The following is a 23,202-nucleotide window of genomic DNA, read 5'->3' on the forward strand; positions in this document are numbered from 1 at the left end:
ATTCTTTCAAAGTTTAATTTTTGTGACCAATTGAGCTGTCTATGCGGGAAAAGAAAAACTACAAGTATGGAGATACTATAAGGAGTCTAGGATCTAAAAAAAATCATCAATATATATAATTAAATTCAAGATTTCTTGAACTGGACAGATTACAGATATCCAACTAGTTCCTACATGTGCAATTAGCGCAAGCAAAGGGCAATCCTACTCGAAAAACCCAAAAAAAGAAAAAAAAAGAAAAAAAAGACAGTCTTTTAGTTCTCGCTATCTTCAACTTTTGACTACGTGATCTCTCATCTCCCTCAGTACAAGATAGCTTCGAGTCTTGAAGAGCCACCCTAACTATATATACACTCTCTGTATAAATATCTATACTTTTCTCTCTCTACACTCCCTCAGCTCAAACTCCATAACTCACAACTCTCCTTCATCTCTCTATGATTTCTGTTTATATTGTCTGTATGTATTGTAGGCTCTGGCTGTAGATATCAATCAACGCGTGGCTTCATAAAAGCCTCTGATCCAACTCCGAGGACAGATAGATACAACAAGGTAAACAGCGATGGAAACCCTAATAGTGGGTTGCCACTTGTCCTATATCAATCTGTCTTTAAGTTTGCGCCCATGTTTGTGTGTGCGGGGGTGTATTTTGTTATCTTTTGGCGTGTTAGTGTATCTTTATGGAAATCTGTGAAATGGGTCTGTATCATTTGCTTCAGTTTCAGATCCATGGTGGTGAGTGTTAGCTTGGAGCTTCAATTTGGTGATCTTTTGCTCTGTTTTCTGGGTTTTGAGAATTCTTTTATGATATTTTGGGTTTAATTCTTCGCAAAGATCTGCTTTGGTGGCGTTACACTTCGACAAAGGTTTTTTTTTTTTTTTTTAAATATATTTTCTGTATTCTTTTTGCAATTTGGGTTGTGCCCACTTCTCCAAGGGAAACAGAGGCTGTTGTAAATATTAAATTTGCCATCTGAATGGGATTTATACAAGCATAAAACTATAGTTTATCATGGAATTCTGCATTCCAGATTTGTAATTCTTGCATTTGTTTATACTTTCTGTTTAAAAGCACTGAATTTTGACTTCTTGTTACTTGTTGACCTTAATTCCCAATTAGTGTGATTTGTGCAGCTAACTGGTTAACTTAATGGCAGTTCTAATTTTCTGCAATTGATATTTTTATTGGCATGTGATAGCATAGCCATATTTTGCTCTATCAAGTTTTGAAAGATTCAGTTTCTTCTTCTTAATGCATTCACCCTTGTATTTTTATTATTTTTATTTTATGCTAATGGTAGTATGCGCTTATATACTTACACTTCTCATACTGATTCTCTAAGCATTTTAATGAATCAGGAAAAGTAAACGGTTGTTCGGTCAAGGGTCTTTCTGCAGTTTGGCTGTGGTTTATAAATTATTTGGTTCTTAGATCTACATATTAAGGAGCTTTGATTCATGTGATTTTGTTTCCCTGCTATTGATGAGGCTGGAAATTCCGGGGTTTTGAGATGACATGGATATTGGCACGAAGGTGATATGGATTGTCAGCTCCTCTAGAACATTGGATTTTCCTTTCCTCTATTGGTTCTGAAATTAAAGCAATAGCCAATAGGTTTTTAGAAGTCTGTACAAAGTTGAAGGTTTTGGGTTTTTCTTTTCCCTTGGCTAAATCCATTTATCATAGAAGTCTGTGTAAAGAACCTAGTTAGAGGTAGAATTTTTCATAGAATTGAGTTCCTACGGCTGGCTATATGTTTGGCTACTTTCTGTTGCACATTCTCCGTTTCTGGATAGCTCAATAATCTTTGAAGCTTAATTGGTCTATCTTGGAGGAATTAAAAGAAATGGAATCTGAGGCACTGGCTGCTCATTATCAACCAAATAAACTTCAAAGACTTCTTTCCACTATTGCGCCTGTGCTATTGATTGCAGTAGGATATGTGGACCCCGGCAAATGGGCTGTGTTTGTTGAAGGAGGTGCCCGTTGTGGGGTCAATTTGATGATTGTATTACTTCTGTTTAATTTAGGAGCAATTTTGTGTCAGTACTTGTCAGCTCGTATTGCAGTGGTTACAGGCAGAGATCTTGCCCAGGTATGGATCTCAGTTTGCTATTTTCTTCTTGTCGTTGACATTATCATCGAGCAACCTTATAAGCTTAACAATTTGATGTTAGATTGTTTGAACAATTTTCATTGCAATTATTGAACACATTCAAAGGGAATTCTACGTATATTTGTAAAACCATTCCATGGTGCCCAATAGGAACAAAATATTCCTTATTCTTCCGCTTCTCTTTTTTCTTTGAAGTTTTTGTGTTACTGGTGAACCAAGCAATAACAACTTTGAACTTGGTGATATCAAAGATATGCAGTGAGGAGTATGACAAAGTTACATGCATATTTCTTGGAGTTCAAGCTGAGATTTCAGTTATTGCATTGGACCTCACAATGGTAGTACAAGCTTTTATATTTGATTATTTTCTCTGTTCATTTATGTAGTTTTCTTTCTCTTTAGCTACTTTTGGCTAATCCTGTGCTTAAAATTTGCAATCTGATAGGTTTTGGGCACTGCATATGGGCTAAAGGCTGTGTTTGGATTTGACTTACTTAGTTGCATCTTTCTGACAGCAACTAATGCTGTTTTGTTGCCACTCATTTCTTCTCTCGTAGTAAGCCGCTTATCTTAAAATAGTCTCGTAATTAGCTTTTGTCTTTATTACTGGCAAGTGATGGCTCTTAGCCATCCTCCAGACTAACTATTTTTTCTTTTTTCTTAATGGGACTGATAAAGCTAATTTCATATTATTTTTATTTTAGGATAATGGCAGTGCAAGATTCCTAAGCATTTGCTGGGCGAGCTTCATACTACTTTCTTATGTTATTGGAATGATAATAAGTCAACCCGAAAATCCAATATCCATGGACGGGATGCTGACGAAATTAAATGGGGACAGTGCATTTGCATTGATGAGTCTACTTGGAGCAAGTATCATGCCACACAATTTTTACCTGCACTCTTCTATTGTACAGGTTCTCTCTCTCTCTCTCTCTCTCTCTCTCTCTCTCTCTCTTATGAATGTAAAGTTCTCTAATTTTTGTTAAGTCAATATGCTTCTGAGCTTTATAACCGATAATTTATTTTTGCAGCGAGATCAGGGATCAAAAAAGCTTTTGAAGGAAGCTCTGTGCAATGACCATTTTTTTGCCATTGTTTGCATTTTCAGTGGCATTTTCCTGGTTAATTATGTGCTAGTGAATTCGGCAGCTAGTGTTTTCTACAATAGTACTAGTGGGAGTAGTGGCCTTGTTTTACTCACATTTCAGGACGCATTGTCATTGCATGATCAGGTCAGATTTTATTTAAAAAAATACTATTCTTATATGAATTATTAAGTGGAGTAATAATATTAATATTATAATTATTATAACAAGAGCAATGCTACAAACCCCTCCTGTATTTCCCCTCATGACCTGTTTGGTAAAATAGTTAGCTTATCAGTCAATTTTGGCTTATTTGACCACTATTAGCTGTTTGACTTGGTTAAAAAACCAATATAAGTGTTTGGTTAATCATCTTTTTGTAACTCCAAAATTCTAAAATTCAAAAAGCTGCCTAAAGCAACTCTTTCAATTAGCTTTTTGAGAAAAGAAATTATACCAAACAGCTATCAGCTAACAGCTAATTTACCAAACACTTTCTATAGTTAGCTAATGTTATCAACTAGTTATACCCCTTAACCCAAACAGCTAACCGCTATAAGCTAACAGCCATTTACCAAATAGGGCCGAGGTGTCATCATGTAATTGGTGATTAAATTTATTTATTAGTTAGTGGTGGGTTAACTAATTCATTGGCACCAAATGAATAAAAGCCACATCATGAGGGCAAAGTTTGGAGGTGATAATCAGGAGGGGAAAAGAGCATTTTCCTTATAACAACATCCAAAATACTGTGTTTTTATCATATTTGATTTGATGTTGACTAGAATAGTGGATTGGTGATACAGGTTTTTTGGAGTTCACTGGTAACATTTGTAGTAGTGTTGGTCATGTTTTTCTCCAATCAAATCACTGCACTCACTTGGGATCTTGGTAAGCAAGCAGTAGTGCATGATTTGTTTGGAATGGAGCTTCCGGGTTGGCTTCATCACGTGACGGTCAGAATTATGGCAATCGTGCCAGCTCTCTATTGTGTTTGGACTTCAGGAGCCGAAGGCCTTTATCAGATGCTGATATGTACACAGGTTGGGGTAGCCCTTGTGCTTCCATCTGCTGTTATTCCCCTTTTCAGAGTCGCTTCATCCCGATCAATAATGGGCGCTCACAAGATTTCGCCCCTCTCCGAGCTTTTGTCTCTGGGCACATTCTTTGGCATGCTTGGCCTCAAAATCGTGTTTGTAACAGAGATGGTATTTGGAAATAGTGAATGGGTGAGCTATTTGAAGTGGAATATTGGAAGCAGTGTATCGGTTCCATATATTGTCCTTCTCGTTGCTGCTTTTTCTTCGCTGGGGTTGATGTTGTGGTTAGCCGCCACTCCGATGAAATCTGCAAGCTCCACATTTGATCCTCAGGCGTTATATTGGGACATTCGAACTCCTGTGCCCGAGTCACCTCCAATTGGGAAAAAAGTCGATGCCAATGAATCTAGATTTAATTTAGAGCGGTCTACAAATAGGCAGGAACCTACATTACAGTTGGGTAAATTGTTAGGGAGCCATTCGAATTTATCAACTCCGTATCCTGAACCGAACTTGCCAGAAACACTACCGGATTTCGAGACATTTCCTCATCTCACTACCATTGATGAGAATAAATCTGAAATAACTTTTGCAAACAAATCTAAGTGTGATCCAGAGCTATCAATATCTGCAGGGGACACTGTTCCAAGGAACACTGTTTATGATGATGTTTCAGCAGAAGATAGCAGCAGCTTGACATCTAAACCGGTAGATGTTGTAGAGAAGACACTTCATATTGAAGGTGATAATCATCAGAATGACAAGGATGATGAAGGAGATTCCTGGGTGCCAGAAGAGGTGACAAAAGAGGTATCTGCAAATAGTCAGTTTTCGAGTTTCGAGGGTCCTGGATCATTCAAGAGTATCGGTGGAAAAAACGATGATATCGGGAATGGCACTGGAAGTTTATCCAGATTAGGACTTGGTCGTGCAGCAAGGCGGCACTTAACTGTAGTTCTCGATGAGTTTTGGGGACAGTTGTTTGATTCTCACGGGCAGGCCACTCAAGAAGCAAAGTCGAAGAAACTCGATATATTGCTTGGCGTGGAGTCGAAGATGGATCCTAAACCTCCTTCTGGATCCCTGAAATTAGAAAGCATTCGGAAGGAGTCTAATGCATATTTATCATCTATGAGTGTAAAAGGGTCCGGAGATTTGTTGATAAATTCGAATTTGTATTCCCACAAGCAGCAAATGGGAAACTTTGGTGATGGAGCTCAGAAGGATCCATATTCATCGCAGTCTGCTCACTTGCAACTGTTAGATGCATATGTACGAAGTTTAAGCCACGATACTCTAGAATCGGGTGAGAGGCGCTATTCCAGCATGCACATTCCGACATCATCTTCAGGCTATGATCAACAACCTGCTACTATTCATGGGTATGAACTTGCCTACCTTAATCGAATTGCTAATGGAAGAACTGGTTATTCGAATGGTAAAGTGGAGTCACCGATTCCAAAATCCCAAAATTTTACCTCAAATTCTTCGGAGTTCTATCCCTCTGCTTATGGGCAGAAGCCACAGAGCAGCTTGAGTAGCAGGGCACCACCCGGGTTTGGAAATGTTCCTACGTCTAGAAATACTTCACTGCTGTCTGGAAATAATTTAAACGATCTCAATCCTTCTGGGAATGCCGAGAACATAGGTTGCACAGCAAGTGCAAAGAAATTTCATAGCTCGCCAGACATCAAGAAACTCTATGTCCCTAATCGGGAATCTTTGCTGCTCGAGAGAAGTTCAATGGGGTATGTGCAATCTTCGGGGCGCTCACCGTATGAACGTAGTAGCTATTTGAGTCCTTCGCAGAGGGTTGGTGGTCCTCCGGGATTTGATCAACCTTCTCCTTCCAAAGCGTGTAGAGGTGCTATTCCCTTACAGTTTAGTTCAAATTCTGCAACGGGGTCGCTATGGGCCAGACAGCCTTTCGAACGATTTGGTGGCACTGCTAAGAGTGGCAATATTCGTGGTGATCGTTTTGGAGCTATGCAGAGTTCATTTACTCGGGAATCTGGATTGATGATGGAGTTGGAGGCGAGGCTTCTTCAGTCCTTTAGGAGTTGTATTGTGAAACTTCTGAAGCTCGAAGGGTCGGAATGGTTGTTTAGGCTAGACGATGGAGCGGATGAGGATCTCGTATATGGTGTTGCTACAAGGGAAAGATTTTTGTATGAAGCTGAAATGAGAGAGATTAATGCAATGGGGGAATCACCTCCCAACAGGAAACCCTCGGGCTCTGCATCAAAAACCGACGAGTTTGATTGCACCAAGTTCTTGATGACGTCCATCCCGCATTGTGGAGAAGGGTGCATCTGGAAACTGGATCTGATTGTAAGCTTCGGGATCTGGTGCATTCACAGGATTCTCGAGCTTTCACTTACGGAAAGCAGGCCCGAGCTCTGGGGGAAATATACCTTTGTACTCAATCGTCTTCAGGTTCGCTTCTTTTCTTTTCCTGTCTGGATTTTTGGTTGACTAAAACCAGTGTTGCAAAAATCGCGCCTAGGCGCTAGGTGCTCGGGCCTCCTAGGCGCCCGCCTAGGCACTCTAGGCGCCCTCGGCCTCCTAGGTGCCCGCCTAGGCGCTCTAGGCGGTCCCCAGGCGCCTAGAGGGCACCTAGCGATTTTTTAACATTGACTAAAACAATGCTTTTTAGGTGCCTAATGACACATAATTATCCCAAACTTTCCTGCTCCAGGGCATAATCGATCTCGCATTTTTCAAGCCCCATTCGCCAATGACTCCCTGTTTGTGCCTAGCGTTTCCGGTAGGCCAGCAACAAAGATCAAACATATCAGCTCCAAACGGAAATTTGCCCATGCCTGCAAAACAGGGATGGGGAAAATGCACAACGGCACCAATGCTCGTGGAAAAAATCAAAGACATCGAGATCGCAATCTCTAGTCGTAAAGGGCGTGCAGGCACAGCGGCCGGTGATGTGGCTTTTCCCAAAGGAAAAGAAAACCTGGCATCGGTGCTTAAACGGTACAAACGCAGATTATCAAACAAAGCAGTCGGGTTTCAAGAATCGCGGAATGTGCCACCTTCAACCCCTTACTAGATTTTTTTGCTCAGTTCATGGCAGCAGAGATTGGATGGATCCAAGATGCCATCTGGGTTTTACTCTCTTTCTGCAACTCATCTTCAAACATGCAGATTCTTCACTTGCTGTTCTGTTTCTCTATCTAATGTGTATTTTGTAGTAGTTTCTTCAGTTTCAGTTTTCCTTTAATTTGTACTTCAACCAGCATGTAGCACATACATAGGATACAAATTGTACTCAGCTATGTAATTTGCAGCAGTCAAAGGAAATTGGGAGAAAATGTGGTAAAAAAAAATTGTACATTACCATTTCAACTTTTGGTTTACCTGAGAACCCTTCCAGCTTTACCTCCCCACAGCAAATTTTAAGGGGTCGTTTGGTTCACGGATTGTCAGATTACCTTAGATTGCTGGGAATGTTAGATTCCTGTGTTTGGTTAAAATTGGGGTATGTAATATAATCCTGTTTGGTTTAGGGTTATTTTTTATACACACTATAATATCCTTAACATATTTTAATATATTTAAAAATTAAAATAAATAAATAAGATAACGGTATCATATATAATTACATGATTTTAAAATATTAACTAAAATCTTGAACTTGAGAAACAAAATTATTTTATATGCTAACATAACATAACATAATAAAAATAAAAATATATATAATTACAAATATATATATATATATATATATATATATATATATATATATATATATATATATATATATATATATATATATATATAATAAACTAACATAACCAAGGTTATCTTACATTACCTAAGATTTTGAAGGGAATCACATTCCCTTCAAAATCCTATGTGGAGGGAATGTGACATTCCTTGGGAATGTTAGATTCCCTAAGATAATATGAACCAAACACCGGAATGTGAACTTTGGAATGTCACATTCCCTTGGTTATGTTATATATCTGAACCAAACGCCCCTAAAGGGTTTGGTGTTTCAATTTCACAATTTTGGAACTTCCATTTTGGGTGGGGTTTCAACCTAAATTCTTACTTGTTTAGATGAACTTTATATGCTTGAGTTTTCTGATATGATTAACTTTGTTGATTTTTTTTTTTTTTTTTTTTTTTTTTGGGTCAAAGTTATTTACTAAACAAGTACTTTATGTTTTATCATACATAGGTTTTCCATGTACATTTTAAAATTAGAATCTGATATGATTAACTTTGTTGATTTTTTTTTTTTTTTTTTTTTTTTTTTTTTTTGGGTCAAAGTTATTTACTAAACAAGTACTTTATGTTTTATCATACATAGGTTTTCCATGTACATTTTAAAATTAGAATATGATCTTACCGTGAGATGTGTAACACTTTTTATGGGTGCATAGAAAAGTATTGCTAAGATTAATGAGAACAAGAAACAATAATAATGGTAGAAAATAAAAATAAAGAAGACAATATTTATATGGTTCGGTAATGTGTATACGTAAGGGAGATACAAATAACGTATTTATAGGCATCTCTAGACATGTACATGTGCAAAAATACCCCTGCACCATTGGTTCGATCCACTCCGCTCCGCTCCATTCCTTATATGAGACATGCTCAACAGTATTATATCTTAACTAAAAAGTATTATGTCTCACGTGAGAGGATTTTACACCAAGCTTACTTTTAAAATTAATATGATATGAGCGAGTTTTTTACACTTTTGGTCCCACGACTATGGTGTCACTAACAACTTTGATTCACGACTTTTAAAACATGTAGAATTGGTCCACGACTATGACTTTCTTAACAAATTTGGTCCTTCCGGTGCATTTTCCGTTCAATTTTTGCCAGAAAATTTTACTCCCCATTTAACATGGGTAATATTGTCTTTTCCATCTCACAAACTAATGACATAAATAAATAATTAAATAAATAAATAATTAATTAATTGAACACCGCCAGTGATACAATGATTGAAATTAAAAGTCACCCAGTTCCAATTCCACTTTCAGTTTCACCCTCCTCACTAAAAGTTTTATTGAACAAAAGCTTTTATATATATAAACCATATTAAAAGTCATGCTCTGAAAAAAGATGACTGGACAATCAGTATCACAGCAGTTTATCACTTCATCATGAAAAATTAGTATAAGAGCATACTATATAGATAAATTTTTTGAATATCCAATATAAGATAATTGTGATAAATATTTAAGTGTTTTTATAATGATTGTTTCAAGTCATTCAATTCCGAAGTCAGGACTAGAGATAACACTACTAACAACCCGTTAAACAGGGAAACTACTCCAAAATTAACTAATTCTACTTTTGTAGCTTTATATTTGACCATATTCTACTTCTGTAGTTTTATATTTGACCATATAACAATTTAAAATTCTCATAACATATAAATTTAATTATTAAAATACTAATCTCATTGGTAGTTTTTCTTTGCCTTAGATCACTTCTACTTCCTATACAACAGATAATAACCATTCACCTGCCACATAGGAGAACAACCGAATACTAGTGAACCACAAGATTCTTGGTAAAAAAAAATTAATTATTAAAATTACAAATATAATATTTTAATTAATTTTAAATCATAATCTAAATATACAAAAAATAAAATATGCTACAAAACATACTTAAACATTGTGAATACCTCGTGTGTAAATGCATTTTGTATATTGATATTATAATAACACTTTGAAATAATTTTTTTTTTTTTCATGTAGAATGTCTTTACTATTCAAACAGAATACATACTTCTACATTTTCAACCACATTAAAAGTCATACTCTGAAAAAATGATGACTGGACAATTAGTATCAGAGCAGTTTATCACTTCATTATGAAAATTGGTATCATAGCATACTATATAGATAAAATTTTTGAATATCCAACATAAGATAATAGTGGTAAGTATATATATGTTTAGTGTTTTTATAATGATTGTTCCTACGTCGTTCAATTCCGAACTATCGATAACACTACTACCAACCAGTTAAACATGGAAACTATAACAAAATTAACTAATTCTAATTCTATAGCTTTATATTTGACCATTTGTAAAAATTTTAAGTTTTAGTAAAAAGTTTTAAATATCAATTTAAATTTTTTATAAAATATAAATTTAATTATTAAAATACCAACCTCATTGGTAGCTTTTCTTTGACTTAGATAACTTCTACTTCCTATAAAAAGATAATAACCATTCACCTCCTACATAGGGAAACAATCGAGTACCAATGAACCACAAGGTCCTTGATGAAAAAAACTAATTATTAAAATTACAAATATAATATTTTAATTAATTTTAAATCATAATCTTAATATACAAAAAATAAATTATGCTACAGAACATACTTAAACATTTTGAATACCTCGTGTGTAAATGCATTTTGTATATTGATATTGTAATAACACTTTGAAATAATTTAATTTTTTCATATAGAATGTCTTCACTACTCAAACAGAATACATACCTTTACATTTTCAACCACATTAAAAGTCATACTCTGAACAAACGAAGACTGGACAATTAGTATCAGAGCAGTTTATCACTTTATTATGAAAATTGGTATCAGAGCATACTATATAGATAAAATTTTTGAATATCCAACATAAGATAATTGTGGTAAGTATATATATGTTAAGTTTTTTTTTTTTTATAATGATTGTTCCTATGTCGTTCAATTCCGAACTATCAATAACACTACTAACAACAAGTTAAACAGGAAAACTATAACAAAATTAACTAATTCTACTTCTGTAGCTTTATATTTGACAATTTGTAAAAAAATTTAAATTTTAATAGAAAGTTTTAAATATCAATTTAAAATTCTTATAAAATATAAATTTAATTATTAAAATATTAACCTAATTGGTAGCTTTTCTTTGGCTAAGATCACTTCGACTTCCTATAAAAAGAAATTAACAATTCACCTCCTACATAGGTGAACAATCAAGTACTAGTGAACCACAAGGTTGAAAAAAGTAATTATTAAAATTACAAATATAATATTTTAAATCATAATCTAAATATACAAAAAACAAAATATGCTACAAAACATACTTAAACATTGTGAATACCTCGTGTGTAAATGCATTTTTTATATTGATATTGTAATAACACTTTGAAATAATTTAATTTTTTTCATGTAGAATGTCTTTACTACTCAAACAGAATACATACCTTTACATTTTCAACCACATTAAAAGTCATACTCTGAAAAAACGATGACTGGACAATTAGTATCAAAGCAGTTTATCACTTCATTATGAAAATTGGTCTCAGAGCATACTATATAGATAAAATTTTTGAATATCTAACATAAGATAATTGTGGTAAGTATATATATGTTAAGTGTTTTTATAATGATTGTTCCTATGACGTTCAATTCCGAAATATCGATAACACTACTAACAACCAGTTAAACAGAGAAACTATAACAAAATTAACTAATTCTACTTCTATAGCTTTATATTTGACCATTTGTAAAAATTTTAAATTTTAGTAAAATAGTTTTAAATATCAATTTAAAATTTTTATAAAATATAAATATAAATTTAATTATTAAAATACTAACTTCATTGGTAGCTTTTCTTTGACTAAGATCACTACTACTTCCTATAAAAAGATAAATTTCCGTCTCACAAATAACTTCTTCTATCAGATATTGGCAACAATGTTCAATGCTAATAACATATACCCTGAAATAATCAATCTTCGCTTTATCATTATCATTATATCATGTCTCAATTTTTTTGGGCAGCAAATCTATCAACTCTTGGCTCGAGAATGGACTATGCTCTGATCTTCTTTTTAAGCTATAAATTGTGCCACACAGGTCAAACACATTGTATCGCCTAACAACAATCTTGAAATATTTAATTTTAAAAAATATAACTAACTATAGTATTAAAATACTAAATACACACACACACACACACACACACACACACACACACACACACACACACACACACACACACACACACATATATATATATATATATATATATATATATATATATATATATATATATATATATATATATATATATATATATTGAATTGCAATCATATAGGAACCTAGAAACTAATCTTAGCCTTTTATTTTATTTAATCAACGGTTCATATTTAATCAATTTTATATGGGAAATATTTTCATAGATGGGTTATATTTTTAGCAAACAGGGGTATTTTAGACTTTTCGGATGATGTACGTGATTGGAAGGTGTGTAATACTCGACGAGTCCTTGTAGTTCGAAGTTGTGTTTCGAAGATGTTAATTTAGATAAAGCTGTTAAAGGAAACCCGAATGAGGAATTCATGGAAGACGACGTTGATGCTGACGACTTTGCAAAGAAGATGGATGTCGTCTTCTTATAAAATAGATATGTTATTCTTCAATTACCGCTGCTCTTGGTTTCTTGTAGCCTTCACGAGCCCCCCTTAGCTTGGCACTAGTTGAGCAATTCAACAGGTTCTCTACTGATTTTGTCATTAGAAGTAGAAGCATGATTCTTATTTTACGTGTTTTTTTTTTTTTTTTTTTTTTTACTCTAAGGCTGTGTTTGGAAACCCGGAAAATGACTTCTGGAAGTCATTTTCCGAGTTTTTGGTGTTTGGCTACACCTGGAAAATCCAGTCAACGGAATCCATTTTCCGTTGACTGGGGAAAATGAGCCCAATTTGGCGGAAAATGACTTCCGCCAAATTTGGGCGGAAGTCGTTTTCCGCCTTTCTCTTTCAATTTTTTTTTTTTTTTTTTTTTTTAAATCTGGCGGAACTGTTCCGCCAGAAACCAGAGCTATGGTTTCCGGCGGAACCCAGTTCCGCCGGAAATCAAAATTTTGTTTTGTTTTGTTTTGTTTTGTTTGTTTTTTTTGTTTTTTTTAAGATTTAAAATGAATTTTTAATTTAAAATAAAATAATTAAAATATTTAATAATACCATTCTACTCATTTTCCAGAAAATGTACCAAACACACCAAAATAGTTTTCCAAATGTAACCAAACACTGGAAACGGAAAATGTTTTCCGGAAAATGACTCATTTTCCAGAAATCATTTTCCAGAAGTCATTTTCCTGCTTTCCAAACGGACCCTAAGTACTATTAGAAATTGTTTAGAAGTTTTCATGCATTATTGATAAATTTTAGAGAATAATGTGTAAACTTGTTCAATTGGAACCAGTGGTATGTCAACATTGTCAATTCTTTGGGCAATGGTCATACCGTTAGAGTCCAGGTGTAGTTGTATTTTTGATCAACAACTTTGTAGTTAGGTTGCATCGGTCTCACAATGATGTAAGAACAGCTTTGTCCAATAAAAAAATAATAGTACAATATTTGTAAAATAATGTAAAATTGTACCATTATAGAAATACAAACAAAAAATATTAATACCATTATCACCTAAATCATTCTCAATAATGAAAAATCATAATTGAAATATTGAGTCTTGTTCTAAATAATCAAATGAAATTAATTAAACAAAAAAAAACTTAAGCTAATATTTTTTTTTTAAATGCAAGAAAATGATTTTCAAAGTTTCTTATTTATAATCTTTGATGCTCAACTTTGAATGCTATATATTTAGTCGGACTAATTATTTGGTTAAGTTTATGTTAAATTTTACATTGAATTTTTTTAATACATTCTTACATATTCGTAGTATATGTTTTACAATTATGCCAACTCTGATTGGGATGTGGTTCGAACCTATGACTTTTCTTATAGAAATTAATGAGTAAGTTAAAAATAATAAATAGTTAACCGGATATTTCATTCTAAAGTTTATACTAACGGGATGTGTGGTTATTTAAAGGAAGAAAATAATATAATAAAATGTAAAGAAGAGATATCATAAAAATACTAAAATCAAAATAATTTGAACCATTCATTTTATCATATAATTGGATGGGCATTTTTTTTTTTTTTAAAAGTAGTATGTTTCATTGGGTAACAAAAATTTTGTTGTTGTTTCATTGCGCCGTGAACTCGTGATCTTTGCAAGTGAGTAACTAACAACCGATGGGAGAACTAAAAAGCCTCACCTCAACAAATTACTTTTTAACCTATTTTAACGTTTTGTGTTTTTTGGGGGTGGAGGTGGAGTTGTTGGAATAGTACTTGGTGGTAATGGACCACAAAAATAATGCCCTGCTAGGCTGCTACCTGAAACTATCACCACTTTCCATAAATGTAATTATCTTAATTAAGCCAATCATCCCTCACATAGTCACATACCTTAAATATGGTTAGGTGTATGGGTTTTACTTTTGGGTATTATTATGGTAAATACAACTTACAGGGCGTTTGGTTGAAGAAAAAAAAGGATAGTGATGAGTTAAAATTATCAATTTTTTTTAATCTAAAATTACAGGGCGTTTGGTTGGAGGGATTTTAAATTCTCTTCCCACTTAATTCCCACCTAATTCCAAAGGCCATTAAATTCCGTAGTTTGGTTGGAGGGAATTGCAATTCCATGAAATTGCAATTCCCCCATTTTCATGGAATTAAAATCCCATGTCCCCCCCTGGTATTTTAATTCCTGGGAAAAAAAGATAGTGATGAGTCAAAATTACCCATTCCTTTTTTAACCTAAAATTAATGTCTAACAACAATAATGTACATTTTTGACTTTATATTACTTATTCCCTTTCAATTCCCATGTATACCAAACATTGGAATTGAAATTCCCAGTAATTCTATTCCTATCAACCAAACACTGGAATTTAAATTCCCACTTTATTCCCAGTAATTCAACTCCCATGGAATTACAATTCCTTTCCCACATAATTCCCCCCTCCAACCAAACGCCCTGTTAATGTCTAATAACAACTGGACATTTTTTACTTTATACTACTTATTTCCTTTCAATTCCCATGTATACTAAACATTGGAATTGAAATTCCCAGTAATTGTACATATTCCTGTAAACCAAACACTAGAATTTAAATACTCACTTTATTCCAGTAATTCATCTCCCATGGAATTGCAATTCCTTTCCCACGTAATTTCTCCTCTTCAACCAAACGCCCTGTTAGGTGGTGTTTGTGTTGGACTTTTATATCTTATTGTATGTTTTGATACTCATTATCATATTTATTTGTCTGTTTTTGTTATGCTACTATTGAAATCAAATCGTTTAGTAATTACGGAGTATAAAATTATTACACTTTTTACTCCTTTATTTTTGAACAATTGAATAAAAAATAATGGAGACAAAATATAAAAATAAAAAGGTAATTATCAATTCACACACATGTAAGGATGTGAATAGACCAAACCCCTTTGTAAGAGCTATGACCTGACTTAATTATTGCCTAGTTAGGTTTCACTTGTTTAGTAAAAAGGTTAGTAGTTCAATATTTGACTTGAAATCAAATCTTGACTGAAAAATAAAGAACATAATAAAAATATTGAAATGCAGTAAACTATTAGTTGTGAATTATAATTTGTTAAAAATTCTTTTTTCAAACGGTATTTTCTTTTATGTGTGTGCATTAATTATCGAATATATTAAGAATAAGGTCTAAATTAGTTACTGAACGTAACTTGAAAGTATAATAAGGTTACTAAATGAAAAAAAAAATGTAATTGGGCCATTTTGAACACTTAAAATATATGCAATTTTACCTAATAGTAGGTTAACACTCATTTCTTCCGATTGTATGCTTACGTGGATGGTGAGTTGGTATTTTTTATCGGGGTGGCCTCTGACTATTCCCTTAGTGTATAAAAAACTTAAGGTGCGGGCGTTTAAGGTGCGTGATTTTCCTTCTTAAGGTGTGTGATTTTTCTGCTTAAGGTGTGTTAGTTGTTGAAACTTAAGTGCGTCGATCTAAAGCTTTAGGTGCGTGGTTTTCCTTCTTAAGTTGGACCCTATAGGTATAAAATCTAATTCGTATGAGAACCACTCTCTAGGTTGTTTTCCACGTAGTTTACTTGCATGTAGTTTCCTTATAGAGTATGCTGCCTGACTTTTGGAAATTATAACCATGATTTTAGGGATTTTTTCCGATCTTTTTCATTCGTTCTTCTTTTGGTTTTTTACTGCGCCGGTGGTGACTACTTGACATGACTTCATGTTTGTTTGTTTGTTTGTTTGTTTGTTTTTTGTTTTGTTTTGTTTTGTTTTGTTTTTTTTTTTTTTTTTTTTTTTTTTTTTTTTTTTTGCAGTTCGTGGAATATGCTTTTGATTATGTTCTTTGTTGAATATGTGATTTTAGGAGGAACAGAATGCATTGTAGGTCGTTGAGTTGTGGGGGCGCTAGGTGTGGTTGGTTGGAGGAAGTCAAGTATTGCTACTTGCATGAGGTAATGCATCGTCTTTTTAAATTTTTTTTTTTTTTTTTTTTGGGGGGGGGGGGGGGGGGGGGGGGGGATATTTGGCGGGGGAGGGGGTTTGGTGCATCATAAAATGTGGGGATGTGCATTGGTGCATTTACTGTAGTGCATTGTAGGACGTTGGGATATGCATCGATAGTCCACCACGCGGTCAATATTGTAGGGTTTAGAGTTTAAGGGTTTAAGGTATGGACTTACAAAATGGTATACACTTTACAGAGTTAAAGTTATGCATTACTAGTAGTAAATGTGTACATTTTATGGGGTAATGTTGTCCATTCTGTGTTAGTATGACTCAACCTTAGATTGGAGGTTAAAGATGAATGAGATTATTTCGAAATTTTGATTCACAATACATAATGACGATGAGGTGTTGTACGAGGAGTAAGAATGTGTGGATTTTGTACTGATTTGGTGGTTAAAGGTTTATTATTGTGGAATGTATATACTCTTAAGAGGCCTAATGTGAATGATTTTTCATTCTAAAATAATGCCTAATTTTCAAAAAATATGGGTTAACAACCAACCGTAGATAGAGAAAAATGTACACTCTAGATTAGATAAGAGGTTCTCATATGAGGAGTTGTTCTCATGATATATATATATCGGAAAAGAGAGAGAGTGTGTAAAAATTGGAGCGAAAAAGATTCGAGAAGAATACACATATATATAGGCTTGGGTTCAAGTTAGAACCATCCCTAAGGTGAGAACGTGTGAATTACTACATGAATGCACACAATTATATATATACTGTTTCAAATGCGGACATGTCTTTCATCAAGGCGGGGCCGTGTAGATTGCACCATTAAAATGCACAAATGCACCACAAAAATGCACAACTTTGAAAGTTGAGACGTGCGGTTATACACCATTAGTTACACATAAATGCACTATAACATGTTCATAAACGCACTAGAGTGAAATACACAAATGTACCATAAAAATGCATTAGTAATAACTTTGTTTTATTTTATTAAATTTACGGTCACCAATTAACTAATCCAATAGTTATAAAATCAACAATTAGAAACATTCAAGATTATAATATTTAGATAAAACAATTTTCACATTACTTTTTCAGATCAATATCAGTTTTTACTTAGAACATGATATGAGAACATGCTCCCGCTCCGACCCGCAATCCCACTGTACTCCCTCTAACAGTTGACACCCACCTACATGTACCTCATCAGTAGCATCATTCTTCATTTCTTCCTTATATATATCCTCTTCCTCTTCCTCAGCTACATACCACCACTTCGCCAATCAAGCTTTTCTCTCCCCCCATTAATTGGATAATCTCGATCAATTTCAGTCCGGCCTGTTTGTCAACACAATAATGGAGGGCGTGATTGCAAACGGCCACAAGAACGATTTCTGCATGAAGGTTGATCCGTTGAACTGGGAAATGGCGGCCGACTCATTGAAGGGCAGCCATTTGGATGAAGTCAAGCGCATGGTGGCGGAGTTCAGGAACCCGGCGGTGAAGCTCGGGGGCCAGACCCTCACCGTCGCTCAGGTCGCCGCTATCGCCACCCGCGATAATGCTGTGAAAGTGGAGCTCTCCGAGACTGCCCGCGCCGGCGTGAAAGCCAGCAGTGACTGGGTTATGAACAGCATGATCAATGGCACCGATACCTACGGCATCACCACCGGCTTCGGCGGCACCTCTCACCGGAGAACCAAGAACGGTCATGCTCTTCAGCAGGAGCTCATCAGGTAAACTAAAATTTATTGTGAATGATAAAAAGTTTGTTTTGTTTATGTATTTAGAGAGAAAAAATTTATAAAAAACAGTTTAAAAGTTTAAGTCTATTAGTGTGAGAACTTAATTTCAACTATTTACATTAAAGAAGAAAAGTCTACAAAAGTACATGTTTTGTAAAGGTCAATAACTTTTTGAATATCAACAAAAATTTAAAGACATAAAAAATTAAAATGAATACCATAGACTTTTAAAGGGCAAATTATACCATGGATCATAGTCTACCTTGCATTATAGATTTTAGTCCAAAAAAATATTTAGATTTTGTATTTAAAGTGGACACATTCTGTACATATAGTTGATAGTTTCTGTATATGTAGTTATCATATTATGTGTCAGCAATTATCAATTCAGATTCTGTATATATAGTTGACACATTTTGTACCTACAATTGATAGTTTCTGTACCTGTAGTTATCATATTATGTGTCAGCAATTATCAAGTTATTTATTTACATGTACAGAAACTATTAGCTATAGGTACAGAATGTGTTAACGGAAGGTACAAAATTTTTGTATCAGATTCACAATGTAATATGAGCCCTGGTCCATGGTATAACAATTGCTTTTAAAGACTCTTTAAAATTCTGAATTGAATATCAATATACTTTTAAAGACTCTTTAAAAAGTTAAATCGAATGCCACCAAACTTTTAAAGTCCTTAAAAAATTGTAAAACTTCATACAAATCCATATTGAATACAATTTATGTTGCGAATAATAGCAAAAAGAGGCTATTTTCAACCCCAAATTATTGTTGCGAATAATAGCAAGAAGAGATTGTTTTCAACCTCAAATTATTGTTGCGAATGACTTTTTTTGCTTGTTGTTCATAGTAGTATATTTGATATCAAAATTTTAAAATATTTTATTTGACACATAATAATATTTTATTTTAAAACTTTTAAAATGAATTTATCGTTCATAACTAGTAATTATTTTTTTAAATATAATTTTTTTTTTGTATTTAATATTGTAGTGAATTTTTATATGAATTGAAATAATTTTGTTTGTGCTCTCGGGCTTGTCCCTCACTTTGCTTCCAAAAAAAAAAGAAATAATTTTGTTTGTGTGTGCTTATTAAAACTGTATAAGTGATTGACCGTTAATGTCCCATCTTATCATGATAGAAATAAAGAAGTTGAGAATGTAGATGTAGAAGAAATAAGTTATAGAACGAGAGTTTTGGCACTAAATATTTATTAAAATCTATCATTTTAAAAATCTACAAAACAGTTATTATATATTGAATACACCCATGGTTTTGATTTTTTTTCTAAATTAAAAAAAAATGCTATATAATAATTTGCAAATTCATCATGAAATTTAAACTAAATTTGCTTCTTGTTTCAAAGTACTCACGTTAAATTATACTGGAATAAGGGTCAAATAGACCACTCAACTGCGCACCACATTACAATTGGTCCATCAAACTAAAAAAGAATGCAATTGGGTCCCTGAACGACGTAAAATCATGCAATTCAATCTAAATTGACTTGTTTACCTATAAAGGCGGTTACCGAATTTAAAAATATTTTTTTAATAATTTTAAATAAAAATAAAAAAAATTAAAAAAAAAAACAAAAAACCCTTCGTCTCCGGCGGAGATGAAGGGGTGGCTTCGTCTTGGGCTGTCTCCCCGGCCATGGAGACGGCCTAAGACGAAGCCACCTTCGTCTCAGGTTGTCTCCATGGCCGGGGAGAAGGCCCAAGAGTTGCCTGCCACTTCGTCTCCGGTAGAGACGAAGTGGCGACTTCGTCTTGGGCCGTCTCCCCGGCCATGGAGACGGCCTGAGACGAAGCTACCTTCGTCTCAGGCCGTTTCCCCAGCCAGGGAGACGGCCTGAAACGAAGATCCCTCCGTCTCCGGCGAAGACGACATATGTTTTTTTTTTTTAATATAAATTTTAATTATAGTTTTTTTTTATTTAAAATTATTAAAAAAATATTTTTAAATTCGATAACCGTCTTTCCAGGTAAACAGGTCAATTTTGATTGAATTGCATGAGTTTGCGTAGTTCAGGGACCCAATTGCATTCTTTTTTTAGTTCGATGGTCTAATTGCAATTGTGTGCGCAGTTGAGTGGCCTATTTGATCCTTATTCCAATTGTACTCCGTACTCCGTAATAAAGTTTTATGAAAAGTTAAAATTTTCATGAAAATCTATGATAGTTTTTTGTCTTCCACAGTTTCACGATTTAAATTACTTAAATAGTAAAAATTTGTATAAGACCGTGTCACGGATGCTTGTTTATGATACTTAAATAATATAATACTCATACAGAAAAAATGTAATACTAATGAGGAATAAGTTATTTGTTACTTATAATGAAAAAATTTAATACTTTTACATTTTGAGTAACAAACACTTTATTTATGATTAGTATTAAATTTTTTGTATAAATATTACTTCTTCATATTGCCTTGACTCGTCTCACCCACAAGGATCCGGGACATTACTTTACAATAATTTTTTACCTTAGGGAAATACTTAGAGAAGTGTTTATTGAGTATTAATTATAAATAAATTTGTGATAAAGCTCTAATCTTTAAAAAGGCTGAACCCCAACCTTAAGGCCCCCACCCTCCGACCCGATAGAGCATTTGGGAGGATGTAAATCATGGTAACTCAAGTGAACATAACCACAAAGGCTAGACCGGTGCTCACTCCGCACAAGAAACCCCCTCACTTTGAGAGGTAGCTCCCACACTGCCGTTATAAAGCTCTAATCTTTATTTGGATTATTGCAGGTTCTTGAATGCTGGAATTTTTGGGACTGGAACAGGAAAAGAGTCATGTCACACACTACCACATTCAGCTACAAGGGCAGCAATGCTCGTGAGGATCAACACCCTTCTTCAGGGATACTCCGGCATCAGATTTGAGATCTTGGAAGCCATTACTAAATTGCTCAACAATAGCATCACTCCATGTCTGCCTCTCCGCGGCTCAATCACCGCCTCCGGCGACATTGTGCCTTTATCTTACATTGCCGGTTTGCTCACCGGCCGCCCAAATTCCAAGGCGGTCGGACCCAACGGAGAGGCCCTCACCGCGGAGGAGGCGTTGAAACTCGCCGGAGTCCACGGTGGGTTCTTCGAGTTGCAGCCTAAGGAAGGGCTTGCACTTGTGAATGGCACTGCTGTGGGTTCTGGCATGGCGTCTATGGTCCTCTTTGAAGCTAATGTTCTTGCGGTATTGTCTGAGGTTTTGTCTGCCATTTTCGCTGAGGTGATGCATGGGAGGCCTGAGTTTACTGACCATTTGACTCATAAGTTGAAGCATCATCCTGGCCAAATCGAGGCTGCCGCGATTATGGAACATATTTTGGATGGAAGCTATTTCATGAAGGCTGCACAGAAGCTCCACGAAATGGATCCATTGCAGAAACCCAAACAAGATAGTTACGCTCTGAGAACATCTCCCCAGTGGCTTGGCCCTCAGATTGAAGTCATAAGGCAAGCAACCAAAATGATTGAGAGGGAAATCAACTCCGTCAACGACAACCCTTTGATCGACGTTTCAAGAAACAAGGCCTTACACTGCGGCAACTTCCAAGGTACCCCCATTGGTGTGTCCATGGACAATTCTAGATTAGCCCTCGCCTCCATAGGAAAACTCATCTTCGCCCAGTTCTCTGAGCTTGTTAATGGTCATTACAACAACGGCTTGCCGTTCAATCTCACCGCCGGGAGGAATCCAAGCCTGGATTATGGTTTCAAGGGCGCTGAAGTCGCCATGGCTTCATACTGTTCAGAGCTTCAGTTCTTGGCTAATCCCGTCACCAATCACGTCCAGAGCGCCGAGCAGCACAACCAAGGTGTTAACTCCCTGGGTTTGATCTCTGCAAGAAAGACAGCTGAGGCTGTTGATGTGTTGAAACTCATGTCCTCCACGTTTCTGGTGGCGCTCTGCCAGGCCATTGATCTGAGGCACCTGGAGGAGAACTTGAAGAATGCAGTGAAGAACACGGTGAGCCAGGCGGCCAAGAGGACTCTCACAATGGGATTCTGCGAGAAGGATTTGCTCAGAGTGGTGGACCGTGAATACGTTTTCGCCTACGCCGATGATCCCTGCAGCGAAAACTACCCATTGATGCAGAAGCTCAGGCAAGTCCTGGTAGATCACGCCTTGCAGAACGGCGAACACGAGAAGAATGTGAGCACATCAATCTTCCAAAAGATTGCAGCTTTCGAAGATGAACTCAAGGCAGTCCTGCCCAAAGAAGTGGAGGGAGCAAGATCAGCCCTTGAGAATGGAAATCCTGCCATTCCCAACAGAATTACCGAGTGCAGGTCTTATCCTCTGTACAAGTTCATCCGGGAAGAACTGGGAACGGAGATGCTCACCGGAGAGAAGGTCCAGTCGCCGGGAGAAGTGTGTGATAAGGTGTTCACAGCGGTGTGCGATGGAGGGATGATTGATCCATTGTTGGAGTGCCTGAAGAGCTGGGATGGTGCTCCTCTTCCTCTTATCTGTTAAGTCTGTTCTCCAGTTCCAGTTATCCGCCCACGTGTTAAATCGTAGTGTAATGTTTGTGGAATGGTTCTCTATAGCTATGTTTGTATGCTCCTTTTTTTTTTTTTGAAAATGTTTGTATGCTCCTTTAATTTCATCACTAATAAAGATAAATAATAAGTGGCTGTTTTTTTTTTTTTTAAACGGACATTGCATCTCTTTTTTAAAACGGACATGTAACATTTATTATTATTACTAATTTTTTTAGGCGCCGCGCGATTAGGATAGTGCACAATAATTATTTTTAAATAAGTATTTCAAAGACAATATATAATATAGGAGATGTTCATATAGGTAAATTAATGTTGAA

The 23,202-nt window shown here is 35.1% G+C and overlaps 2 protein-coding genes across 3 annotated transcripts; both read left to right on the forward strand.

Annotated features, from left to right (window-relative positions):
• The first annotated feature begins 610 nt into the window (after positions 1-610).
• On the forward strand, positions 611-7,613 carry LOC109148772 (ethylene-insensitive protein 2-like). 2 transcript variants are annotated; one of them, XM_019296501.1, is made up of 8 exons: positions 611-735; positions 1,360-2,096; positions 2,369-2,455; positions 2,563-2,673; positions 2,822-3,034; positions 3,152-3,352; positions 4,012-6,681; positions 6,944-7,613. In XM_019296501.1, exons 2-8 carry the CDS (start codon positions 1,848-1,850, stop codon positions 7,304-7,306), a joined length of 3,894 nt encoding a protein of 1,297 aa, XP_019152046.1. In that variant the 5' UTR covers positions 611-735; positions 1,360-1,847; the 3' UTR covers positions 7,307-7,613. The 2 variants fall into 2 exon arrangements, with proteins under 2 accessions (XP_019152046.1, XP_019152054.1); XM_019296509.1 differs by lacking the exon at positions 611-735 and having other exon boundaries at positions 1,673-2,096; positions 2,313-2,455.
• A 10,320-nt stretch (positions 7,614-17,933) lies between these two features.
• On the forward strand, positions 17,934-22,868 carry LOC109148804 (phenylalanine ammonia-lyase-like). The gene is made up of 2 exons (XM_019296542.1): positions 17,934-18,328; positions 21,125-22,868. The coding sequence occupies exons 1-2, from the start codon at positions 17,949-17,951 to the stop codon at positions 22,854-22,856; spliced, it is 2,112 nt and encodes a 703-aa protein (XP_019152087.1). The 5' UTR covers positions 17,934-17,948; the 3' UTR covers positions 22,857-22,868.
• The last annotated feature ends 334 nt before the right edge of the window (positions 22,869-23,202 follow it).

Source organism: Ipomoea nil, unplaced genomic scaffold, assembly GCF_001879475.1.
Source record: "Ipomoea nil cultivar Tokyo-kokei standard unplaced genomic scaffold, Asagao_1.1 scaffold0268, whole genome shotgun sequence".
Taxonomy (NCBI): domain Eukaryota; kingdom Viridiplantae; phylum Streptophyta; class Magnoliopsida; order Solanales; family Convolvulaceae; genus Ipomoea; species Ipomoea nil.